This window comes from Salmo salar, chromosome 15 (genome assembly GCF_965601325.2).
Source record: "Salmo salar chromosome 15, fSalSal1, whole genome shotgun sequence".
NCBI lineage: Eukaryota > Metazoa > Chordata > Actinopteri > Salmoniformes > Salmonidae > Salmo > Salmo salar.
In genome coordinates, this window is record NC_138305.1 from 79465758 (window position 1) to 79478341 (window position 12584).

At 40.4% G+C, this 12584-nt stretch overlaps 1 protein-coding gene across 1 annotated transcript in view; it reads right to left on the reverse strand.

Annotated features, from left to right (window-relative positions):
- The window catches only part of LOC106572132 (uncharacterized), an 84298-nt gene extending 71976 nt beyond the window's left edge, over nucleotides 1-12322 (reverse strand). The window contains exon 1 of the mRNA XM_082961499.1: nucleotides 11948-12322. Within this exon, the coding sequence (XP_082817625.1) occupies nucleotides 11948-12116 (169 nt within the window). The 5' untranslated portion in view covers nucleotides 12117-12322. The remainder of the gene's footprint in view (nucleotides 1-11947) is intronic.
- Nucleotides 12323-12584: the final 262 nt, after the last annotated feature.

Below are 12584 nucleotides of genomic sequence, written 5' to 3' on the forward strand. Positions count from 1 at the left end.
ACAGGAAGGCCAAAAAGATCATCAAGGACAACAACCACCCGAGCCACTGCCTGTTCACACCGCTATCATCCAGAAGGCGAGGTCAGTACAGGTGCATCAAAGCTGTGACTAAGAGACAGAAGCTGTTTTTCAGTCTCAAGGCCATCAGACTGTTAAACAGCCATCACTAACATTGAGTCGCTGCTACCAACATACTGACTCAATCTCTAGCCACTTTAATAATTAAAAATTGGATGTAATAAATGTATCACTAGTCACTTTAAACTATGCCACTTTATATAATGTTTACATACCCTACACTACTCATCTCATATGTATATACTGTACTCTATACCATCTACTGCATCTTGCCTATGCCGTTCGTCCATCGCTCATCAATATATATTTTTATGTACATATTCTTATTCATTCCTTTACACTAGTGTGTATAAGGTAGGTGTTGTGAAATTGTTAGATTACTTGTTAGATATTATTGCATGGTCGGAACTACAAGCACAAGCATTTCGCTACACTCACATTAACATCTGTTAACCATGTGTATGTGACAAATAAAATTTGATTTGAAAATGTTATTTTTTTAAGCCATTTTGCCACAACTTTGGAAGTATGCTTGGGGTCAATGTCCATTTGGAAGACCCATTTGCGATCAAGCTTTAACTTCCTGACTGATGTCTTGAGATATTGCTTCAATATATCCACATAATTTTCCTCCCTCATGATGCCATCTATTTTGTGAAGTGCACCAGTCCCTCCTGCAGCAAAGCACCCCGCAACATGATGCTGCCACCCCCGTGTTTCATGGTTGGGATGGTGTTCTTCGGCTTGCAAGCCTCCCCCTTTTTCCTCCGAACATAACGATGGTCATTATGGCCAAACAGTTCTATATTTGTTTCATCAGTCCAGGGGACATTTCTCCAAAAAGTACGATATTTTTCTCCATGTGCAGTTGCAAACCGTAGTCTGGCTTTTTTATGGCGGTTTTGGAGCAGTGTCTTCTTCCTTGCTGAGCGGCCTTTCAGGTTATGTCGAAATAGGACTCGTTTTACTGTGGATATAGATACTTTTGTACCCGTTTCCTCCAGCATCTTCACAAGGTCCTTTGCTGTTGTTCTGGGATTGATTTGCACTTTTCGCACCAAAGTACGTTCATCTTAAATAGACAGAACGCGTCTCCTTCCTGAGCGGTATGACGGCTGCGTGGTCCCATGGTGTTTATACTTGTGTACTATTGTTTGTACATATGAACGTGGCACCTTCAGGCGTTTGGAAATTGCTCCCAAGGATGAACCAGACTTGTGGCGGTCTACAATTTTTTTTCTGAGGTCTTAGCTGTTTTCTTTTGATTTTCCCATGATGTCAAGCAAAGAGGCACTGAGTTTGAAGGTAGGCCTTGAAATACATCCACAGGTACACCTCCAATTGACTCAAATTGTGTCAATTAGCCTATCAGAAGCTCTAAAGCCATGACTGTAACGGGCGTCGTAAGGATTAGACCCAGGTGCAGCGGGAACGTGTATACTCATCTTCTTTATTAAATCAAAAGAAGGAAAAACCAAAGAAACACGTATACAAAACAACAAACGACACTAAACAGTCCTGTCAGGTGCACAGACACAAACAGGAGACAACTACCCACAAACCCCCATAGCATAAACACCCCTATACATAGGACCTTCAATCAGAGGCAACGAGGAACAGCTGCCTCCAATTGAAGGTCAATCCAATGAACTAAACATAGAAATAGATAGACTAGACTGAACATAGAAATACACTAACATAGAACATAGACCAACAAAAAAAAACGGAACACATAAAACAAACACCACTCTTACATAAGTACTTAGCCCAACAAACCCTGAACCACATAAAACAAACACCCCCTGCCACATCCTGACCAAACTACAATAACAAATAACCCCTTTACTGGTCAGGACGTGACAATGACATCATTTTCTGGAATTTTGAAGCTGATTAAAGGCACAGTCAACTTTGTGTATGTAAACTTCTAACCCACTGGAATTGTGATACAGTGAGTTATAAGTGAAATAATCTGTCTGTAAACAATTGTTGGAAAAATTACTTGTGTCATACACAAAGTAGATGTCCTAACTGACTTGCCAAAACTATAGTTTGTTAATTAAAAAGACATTTTTGGTGTGTTTGAAAAATGAGTTTTAATGAATCCAACCTAAACTTCTGACTTCAACTGTATCTAGCTGTCCGATAACACCTTCTGATGGAATGGCTTGTCCTGCACTTTGTTAAAACCCAGTATGCATTGAGTGAATGTTGAAAAAGATATTGGTTTCTTTAAAAACATAGCAATGTGAATACGAAGAGGACTCAGACCACAAAATAGCTGAAGTGAACTGGCAAAAGAGTTCAAATGCAAGGGCTGAGTGAATACAAAGATTACTGAGTTCGTTTGCCTTTTTTATCCCAGAGTTCACTTTAAAGAGGACTGAAATGGGTTCTTTTAAAGAGGTATAAGTGAAAGATATACAGATTGTACAAAACATTGCACCCCGTTTTGCCCTCAGAACAGCCTGCATTCGTCGGGGCATGGACTACAAGGTGTCAAAAGCGTTCCACAGGGATGCTGGCCCATGTTGACTCCAATGCTTCCCACAGTTGTGTCAAGTTGGCTGGATGTAATTTGGGTGGTGGACCATTCTTGATACACACGGAAAACTGTTGAGCATGAAAAACCCAGCAGCGTTGCAGTTCTTGACACACTCAAACCGGTGTGCCTGCTACCATAACCCGTTCAAAGGCACTTCCATCCATGTCTCAATGCTTAAAAATCCTTCTTTAAAACCTGTCTGGGCTAGGGGGCAGTATTTTCACGGCCGGATGAAAAACATACCCAATTTAAACAGGTTACTACTCTGGGCCAGAAACTAGAATATGCATATTATTAGATTATTAGATTTGAATAGAAAACACTCTGAAGTTTCTAAAACTGTTTGAATGGTGTCTGTGAGTATAACAGAACTCAAAAACCTGAGAAAAATACAACCAGGAAATGAAAAATCTGGTGCCTGTAGGTTTTTCAAGTCATTGCCAATCGAACACACAGTGACTAAGGATTCATTTTGCACTTCCTAAGGCTTCCACTAGATGTCAACAGTCTTTAGAAAGTTGTTTGTGGTGTCTATGATGAACAGAGACCGAATGAGAAGGCTGGGAAGTTGATGACCCAGGGAAGGATGTCAGTTCATTGGCGCGCATTCACGCGAGAGGTAGCTCTGTTCCAAAACGTTTTTCAAGACACTGGAATGGTCCGGTTGGAATATTACTAAATCTTCATGTTATAAAGGCCCTAAAGATTGATGCTATACAACGTTTGACATGTTTGAACGAACGTAAATAGATTTTTTTTTTTTTACTTTTCGTCGTGACATTTTCCTACATTTTGAGTAGCTTACTGAACGCGCAAACAACATGGAGTTGTTTGGACATAAGTTATGAACTTTATCGAACAAAACAACATTTGTTGTGGACCTGGGATTCCTGGAAGTGCCTTCTGATGAAGATTATTAAAGGTAAGTGAATATTTCTAATGCTATTTATGCATTTAGATGACTCCAAAATGGCGGCTATCTGTATTGCGTAGTGTATTTTTCTGAGCACAGTACTCAGATTATTGCAAAGTGTGCTTTCCCAGTAACGTTATTTTGAAATCTGTCAATGCGGTTGCATTCAGGAGATGTTAATCTATAATTCTTTGAATAACAGTTTAATATTTTATCAACGTTTATGACGAGTATTTTTGTAAATTGTAGTGCTGATTCACCGAAAGTTTTGGGGGAAATACATTTTCTGAACGTCACGCGCCAATGTAAAATGCTGTTTTAGATATAAATATGAACTTGATAGAACAAAAAATGCATCTATTGTCTAAAATAATGTTCTAGGAGTGTCATCTGATGAAGATTGTCAAAGGTTAGTGCATAATTTTTGCTGGTTTTCTGCTTTTGGTGACGCCTGTCCTTGCATTGAAAATGGCTGTGTGTAATTTTTTGTCTATGTACTGTCCTAACATAATCTAACTTCATGCTTTCGCCGTAAAGCCTCTTGAAATCGGACAATGTGGTTGGATTAAGGAGATGTTTATCTTTCAAATTGTGTAAAATAGTTGATTGTTTGAGAAATTGAAATTATTAAATTTTTGCTGTTTTGAATTTCGCGCCATGCTATCTTGTTAACCTGTTAGGGCTAGGGGGCAGCATTGACACGGCTGGATAAAAAACATACCCGATTTAATCTGGTTACCACTCCTACTCAGTAACTAGAATATGCATATACTTATTACATATGGATAGAAAACACCCTAAATTTTCTAAAACTGTTTGAATGGTGTCTGTGAGTATAACAGAACTCAAATGGCAGGTCAAAACCTGAGAGATTCCTTTACAGGAAGTGGCCTGTCTGACCATTTCTGGAACTTCTTTGCCATCTCTATCATTTACTAAGGATCTCTGCTCTAACGTGACACTTCCCACGTCGTCCATAGGCTCTCATAGCCCGGGAAAAAAGAGAATGTCGTCATTCCAGCCCCAGGCTGAAACACATTATCGCCTTTCTCAAGTGGCCCATCAAGAGACACTAGCTTATGCGCGTGACCCCGACCGCCCCCGCCTTTGGGATTTTTTCCTCTGTTTGCCGAAAAGGAGATTCCCTGTCGGAATTTTATCGCTTTTCTACGAGAAAAATGACGTAAAAATTGATTTTAAACAGCGGTTGACATGCTTCGACGTACGGCAATGGAATACTTTGAATTTTATTGTCAGGAATTGCGCCAAGCGCGCGACACTTCTTTACTATTTCGGATAGTGTCTGGAACGCACGAACAAAACGCCGCTATTCGGATATAACGATGGATTATTTTGGACCAAACCAACATTTGTTATTGAAGTAGACGTCCTGGGTGTGCATTCTGACGAAGACAACAAAAGGTAATGACATTTTTATAATAGTAAATATGATTATGGTGAGTGCTAAACTTGCCGGGTGTCTAAATAGCGAGCCCGTGATGCCTGGGCTATATACTTAGAATATTGCAAAATGTGCTTTCACCAAAAAGCTATTTTAAAATTGGACATATCGAGTGCATAGAGGAGGTCTGTATCTATAATTCTTAAAATAATTGTTATGCTTTTTGTGAACGTTTATCGTGAGTAATTTAGTAAAATGTTAGCGAATTCCCCGTAAGTTTGCGGGGGGTATGCTAGTTCTGAACGTCACATGCTAATGTAAAAAGCTGGTTTTTGATATAAATATGAACTTGATTGAACAAAACATGCATGTATTGTATAACATAATGTCCTAGGGTTGTCATCTGATGAAGATCATCAAAGGTGAGTGCTGCATTTAGCTGTCTTCTGGGTTTTGGTGACATTATATGCTGGCTTGAAAAATGGGTGTCTGATTATTTCTGGCTTGGTACTCTGCTGACATAATCTAATGTTTTGCTTTCGTTGTAAAGCCTTTTTGAAATCGGACAGTGTGGTTAGATTAACGAGAGTCTTATCTTTAAATGGCTGTAAAATAGTCATATGTTTGAGAAATTGAAGTAATAGGATTTTGAAGATTTTGAAAATCGCGCCACAGGCTGGCAGTGGATGTTACGTAGGTGGGACGAATTCGTCCCGCCGGTCCCATAGAGGTTAAGCAATCCCATTACCAGGATGAGAATGGGAAGGGGTCCCATAGAGGTTAACCTGTCTCCTCCCCTTCATCTAAACTGATTGAAGTGGATTTAACAAATTACATCAATAAGGGATCATAGCTTCCACCTGGATTCCCTTGGTCAGTCTACGTCATTGAAAGAGCAGGTGTTCCTAATGTTGTAACGGCTGTCATCTGGAATAGAGGACCAAAACGCAGCAGGAATGTGGATGCTCATCTTGTTATTTATTTTAACCTCTTACATCTAGACGTTCCGCTAGCGGAACACCTGCTCCAATATCCAATGATGGGCGTGGCGCGAAATACAAACTCCTCGAAAATCCGAAAACTTCCATTTTTCAAACATATGACTATTTTACACCATTTTAACCTGTTATGGCTAGGGGGCAGTATTTTCACGGCCGGATAAAAAAACGTACCCGATTTAATCTGATTATTACTCCTGCCCAGAAACTAGAATATGCATATAATTATTAGCTTTGGATAGAAAACACTCCAAAGTTTCTAAAACTGTTTGAATGGTGTCTGTGAGTATAACAGAACTCATTTGGCAGGCCAAAACCTGAGAAGATTCCTTACAGGAAGTGCCCTGTCTGACCATTTCTTGCCCTTCTTGATTATCTCTATCCAATACAGGGGATCTCTGCTGTTACGTGACACTTCCTACGGCTCCCATGGGCTCTCAGAAGGCGGCAAAAAGCTGAATCGTGGCTTTGCAGGCTCTGGCTGAAAAAAAGTAGCGCGTTTGGATAGTGGCCGGTCACAGAACTATGAAACTCAGGCTCGTGCACAAGGGGATCCCATGCTTTTATTTTCTCTCTCTTTGTACATATACACGCTTTCCCGCTCGGAATATTATCGCTTTTTTATGAGAAAAATGGCATAAAAATTGATTTTAACCTCTTGGCGTTCCCCTAGGATAGGGGGCGCTAAAGCGATTTTTGAAAGAAATTCGTGCCCATTTTAAACGGCCTCCTACTCAAACTCAGAAGCTAGGATATGCATATACTTGTGGATAGAAAACACCCTACAGTTTCTAAAACTGTTTGAATGGTGTCTGTGAGTATAACAGAACTCATATGGCAGTCAAAACCACAAGACAGTGTGGTTAGATAAAGGAGAGTCTTGTCTTTAAAATGCTGTAAAATAGTCATATGTTTGAAAAATTGAAGTTTTTGTATTTTTGAGGAATTTGTAATTCGCGCCACGCCTATCATTGGATATTGGAGCAGGTGTTCCGCTAGCGGAACGTCTAGATGTAAGAGGTTAAAGACAAGACTCTCCTTTATCTAACCACACTGTCCGATTTCAAAAAGGCTTTACAGCGAAAGCAAAACATTAGATTATGTCAGCAGAGTACTCAGCCAGAAATAATCAGACACCCATTTTTCAAGCTAGCATATAATGTCACAAAAAACAAAACCACAGCTACATGCAGCACTAACCTTTGATGATCTTCATCAGATGACACTCCTAGGACATTATGTTATACAATACATGCATGTTTTGTTCAATCAAGTTCATATTTATATCAAAAACCAGCTTTTTACATTAGCATGTGACGTTCAGAACTAGCATTCCCACCAAACACTTCCGGTGAATTTACTAAATTACTCACGATAAACGTTCACAAAAAACATAACAATTATTTAAAGAATTATAGATACAGAACTTCTTTATGCAATTGCGGTGTCCGATTTTAAAATAGCTTTTCGGTGAAAGCACATTTTGCAATATTCTGAGTAGATAGCCCGGCCATCATGGCTAGCTATTTTGACACCCACCAAGTACTCACCAAACTCAGATTTACTATAAGAAAAATTGGATTACCTTTCCTGTTCTTCGTCAGAATGCACTCCCAGGACTTCTACTTCATCACCCAATGTTTTGGTTCCAAATAATCCATAGTTATATCCAAATAGCGGCGTTTTGTTGTGCGTTCAAGACACTATCAGAAGGGTAACGAAGGGTGACGCGCCCAGCGCGTATCGTGACAAAATGTCAAAATATTCCATTACCGTACTTCGAAGAATGTCAAACGCTGTTTAAAATCAATTTTTATGCGATTTTTCTCGTAAAAAAGCGATAATATTTCGACCGGGAGTCGTTGTTTTCGTTCAAAGACTGAAAATGTAAACATGGAGTCGTCTCGTGCACGCGCGCCCCAGCCTCATTGTTCTCAGATCGACCACTTACCAAATGCGCTACTGTTTTTCAGCCAGAGACAGCAGAGTCATCATTCAACGTTCTGGCGCCTTCTGAGAGCCTATGGGAGCATTAGAAAATTTCACGTTACAGCAGAGATCCCCTGTTTTGGATAGAGATGGCAAAGAAGGCCAAGAAATGGTCAGACAGGGTACTTCCTGTACAGAATCTTCTCAGGTTTTCTAGTTTCTGGGCAGGAGTAATAATCCGGCCGTGAAAATACTGCCCCCTATCCATAACAAGTTAAATAAAGAGAACACCAAAATAACAAAACGAACAACAAAACAGTCTTGTCAAGCTCACACAGGCAAAACAAGAAACAATCTCCCACAACACCAAACCAAACAATTACCCATATATAGGACTCTCAATCAGAGGCAACGAGAAAGCACCTGCCTCCAGTTGAGAGTCCAACCCCCCATCAACCTAAACATAGAAATACAACAAACCAGAAAGAACATAGAAATACAAAACATAGAACATAGACCAAAACCCAGAAATAATAAATCAAACACCCTACTACATACACCACCACCCCGAAACACATAAACAAAATACCCTCTGCCACGTCCTGACCAAACTACAATAGCAAATACTCCCTAAACTGGTCAGGAAGTGACAAATGTTTTGTATACTCAGTGTACATCTCACCCTCTCACCATCCCCTGATGCTGACACAGGATACACCATCTACAGTTGGGTTAGGGCACCGACACACTGGAATTTGGAAAATGTTTTTTAACCTGTTAGGGCTAGGGGGCAGTATTGACACGGCTGGATAAAAAACGTACCCGATTTAATCTGGTTACTACTCCTGCCCAGTAACTAGAATATGCATATAATTATTGGCTTTGGATAGAAAACACCCTAAAGTTTCTAAAACTGTTTGAATGGTGTCTGTGAGTATAACAGAACTCCTATGGCAGGCCAAAACCTGAGAAGATTTCAAGCAGGAAGTGGCCTGTCTGAGAAGTAGTGTTTCATCTTGGCTCTTTTTATTGAAGACTCAGGATCTGTGCAATAACGTGACACTTCCTACGTCTTCCATAGGGTCTCAGAGCCCGGGAAAAAGTTGAACGATATCGAGGCAGGCTCTGGCTGAAACACTTTATCGCTTTTGGCAAGTGGCCACTCTGAGTACTATGGGCTTAGGCGCGCGCCCGCTTCGACCGAATGCTTTCTTTTCCTTTGTCTGTTTATCTAAACACAGATTCCCGGTCGGAATATTATCGCTTTTTTATGAGAAAAATGGCATAAAAATTGATTTTAAACAGCGGTTGACATGCTTCGAAGTACGGTAATGGAATATTTAGAATTCTTTTGTCACGAATTGCGCCATGCTCGTCACCCTTATTTACCCTTTAGGATAGTGTCTAGAACGCACGAACAAAACGCCGCTGTTTGGATATAACGATGGATTATTTTGAACCAAACCAACATTTGTTATTGAAGTAGAAGTCCTGGGAGTGCATTCTGACGAAGACAACAAAGGTAATAACATTTTTCTTATAGTAAATCTGACTTTGATGAGTGCTAAACCTGCTGGGTGTCTAAATAGCTAGCCCTGTGATGCCGGGCTATCTACTGAGAATATTGCAAAATGTGCTTTCACCGAAAAGCTATTTTAAAATCGGACATATCGAGTGCATAGAGGAGTTCTGTATCTATAATTCTTAAAATAATTGTTATGCTTTTTGTGAACGTTTATCGTGAGTAATTTAGTAAATTCACCGGCAGTGTTCGGTGGGAATGCTAGTCACATGCTAGTCACATGCTAATGTAAAAAGCTGGTTTTTGATATAAATGTGAACTTGATTGAACAAAACATGCATGTATTGTATAACATAATGTCCTAGGGTTGTCATCTGATGAAGATCATCAAAGGTTAGTGCTGCATTTAGCTGTGGTTTTGGTTTTTGTGACATTATATGCTAGCTTGAAAAATGGGTGTCTGATTATTTCTGGCTCGGTACTCTGCTGACATAATCTAATGTTTTGCTTTCATTGTAAAGCCTTTTTGAAATCGGACAGTGTGGTTAGATTAACGAGAGTCTTGTCTTTAAAATGGTGTAAAATAGTCATATTTTTTTAAAATTGAAGTAATATCATATCTAAGGTATTTGAATAACGCGCCACAGGATTCAACTGGCTGTTGAGTAGGTGGGACGCGTCCCACCTAGCCCATAGAGGTTAAAAAAAAGAAATTTAAAAAAGACAAAAATCACCAGGAATTCACCAAAACATGAATTTCATTTAGGAAATCTGTTCACCAACTATTCTCCCAAAATAAAAAAAAAGAGACATACGTGATCGTGTCTCAATGTTATCAAGGTATGAAACTATTGTTATTTTCATATACAATCTCTTTTTTGGGCTCATTTATGGTCAATTTGCAGTGTACAAATGATTATAACTACTGTATGTTCCGGCTCCCCGACCATCCACTCCGACAAAAATCACCTACCGCTGTCATATGATTTAAGTTATTAATCAATCTCTATCTCTCTCTCTCTCTCTTGGGTCGGACTACCACATTTGGGGCCCCGGGCACCTAGCTCCAGGGGGAACCCCAACCACCCCCAAAAAGGGAAGCAGATTATTTTAGTAAAACAACTAACTTCCTGCATTTGAACACATTTTGCCACGGGGCAGAGTTATTTGTTTCCTTCAGTTGTATGATGTTATTCTACTCATTTTGTTTTGAGGCTGTGAGAATTTAGCAGTTTTAAAGCTAATTTCCTGCAATTGTGCACATTTTGCCATGGGGCAGAGAGAAATGTGCTGTTTTATTGTTAATCTCATGCTATTCTTCACATGTTGTGATAAGGCTGAGAGAAGAATTTAGCTAACTTCCTGCATTTTAACACATTTTGCTATGGGAAGAGATACTTTTTTTGCAGTTTTATGATGCTATTTTACACATTTTGTTATGAGGCTGAGAGAATTCTGCAATTTTAAAGCTTAATTCCTGCTCTTTTACACTTTTTGCCATGTGGCTGAGAGAAAAATGTGATGTTTTAAAGCCAATTTCCTGCAATTCTACACATTTTGCCATTGCTTATGACGTGTTCATATGCATTCTCTCTCCACATAGAGATCCTCCCTGTATCTCTGACAAGTGAGAGGGTATTAAACTTCTTCCAGGGTATACCCCTTAACTGCAGGAGCCGCATTGTCTCCTGATCCCTACCTGCTTTCAATGAATTTTACACAAGTCCCATTAGTTCACTCACACCATTACAATTTTACCATTAAAGGTAATGTAGGTTAAGCAACTAATGTAGGTTCATAGCCTCATGTGGGACAATACAGTTGCATTGTATTTCTAACTCTCACACAGACAAGTGTAACCGATGTGAAATGGCTAGCTAGTTAGCGGGGTGCGCGCTAACAGCGTTTCAATCGGTGACGTCACTCGCTCTGAGACCTTGAAGTAGTTGTTCCCCTTGCTCTGCAAGGGCCGCGGCTTTTGTGGAGCGATGGGTAACGATGCTTCGAGGGTGGCTGTTGTTGATGTGTGCAGAGGGTCCCTGGTTCGAGGTAATGCGGAGGAGGGGGACGGACGCTAAAGCCCACACTGATAATTTAGTGACATGTCAGATGTCAACACACACAGACGCCATGATTCAGAATGATAATCTCTCAGACTAGAGGTTCTCTTGCATTCCAGAAGATGCAAGTGACATTGTCTATCATCACAGAGTACAGCCAGGACTGATATACTATGTCAGGGATGGGCAACTTTGTAGGCTTAAGCCACAATTATTATATATATTTTTACCAGTCTTACGGTTGAGAGTTCAAATAGCAGTTTTTTCCCCTCCCAATGGCAAAATGAGTAGAATTGCAAGAATACAAAATACCCAAGAAAATGTATTCGCTTAGGGTTCCCAAAAGGCTAGGGCCGGCTCTGACTGCCTCTGTGGGTATGTACGTGGGTATGCAGACCCTCAAGCCCTCATGATGACTTCACATTTTTTATGGCCCCCACCCTCATCAAAGTCACTACTATGGTAGAGCACTGTGAAATCAGCACATACTTCTCACTCACCTGCACCATGCATGTGTCCCGTGTTGTAGCCACTGTATCCATAAAAACAGGTGAAGCAGTTCCTGCGCTGGTAGCGGTATCTGCCAAGCCTGTTATTAGCTCCCCAACTAGGGCTTAACTGACTCCAAAAGCCCACTAGAACCACCATAAACCAACCTATGGAAGCCATGGTCTAAACAGCACTGAAAGTAAGAGAGAAGTATCTACAAAGAACTAAGATAACTACGATGTGTAGAGAGATAGAGCTTGTACCATGCTGTCAATAGCATCTTTTCCAAAGGAGGTATGATCACCGCACCAGTTGAGTCATTTTCTTTGGTATTTCAGGCAGCATTCCCCCCCTTTTCTCTTTCTCTCTCCCTCTAACTCTCTCTCTCAGCTTTGACAAACATGTTTTATGTGATTCTCTTTTGCTTGGGAGCTCCTCCCTCTCTCCCTCTCTCCGAAGACAGGTCCACCCTCCTGCTCCTTTTTTCCTCCCTCCTTCTTCCCTCCTCCCTGCCCTCTCAGGTACAGTGACAGAGACACAGTTGTACAGAGGAACTCTAACAACTGGACCGCACAGCAACATTCACTGAGATGACATCACACCAGAAAAGCCAAGCACTGTCACACCTTTCCCTCTTTCCTGTAACTC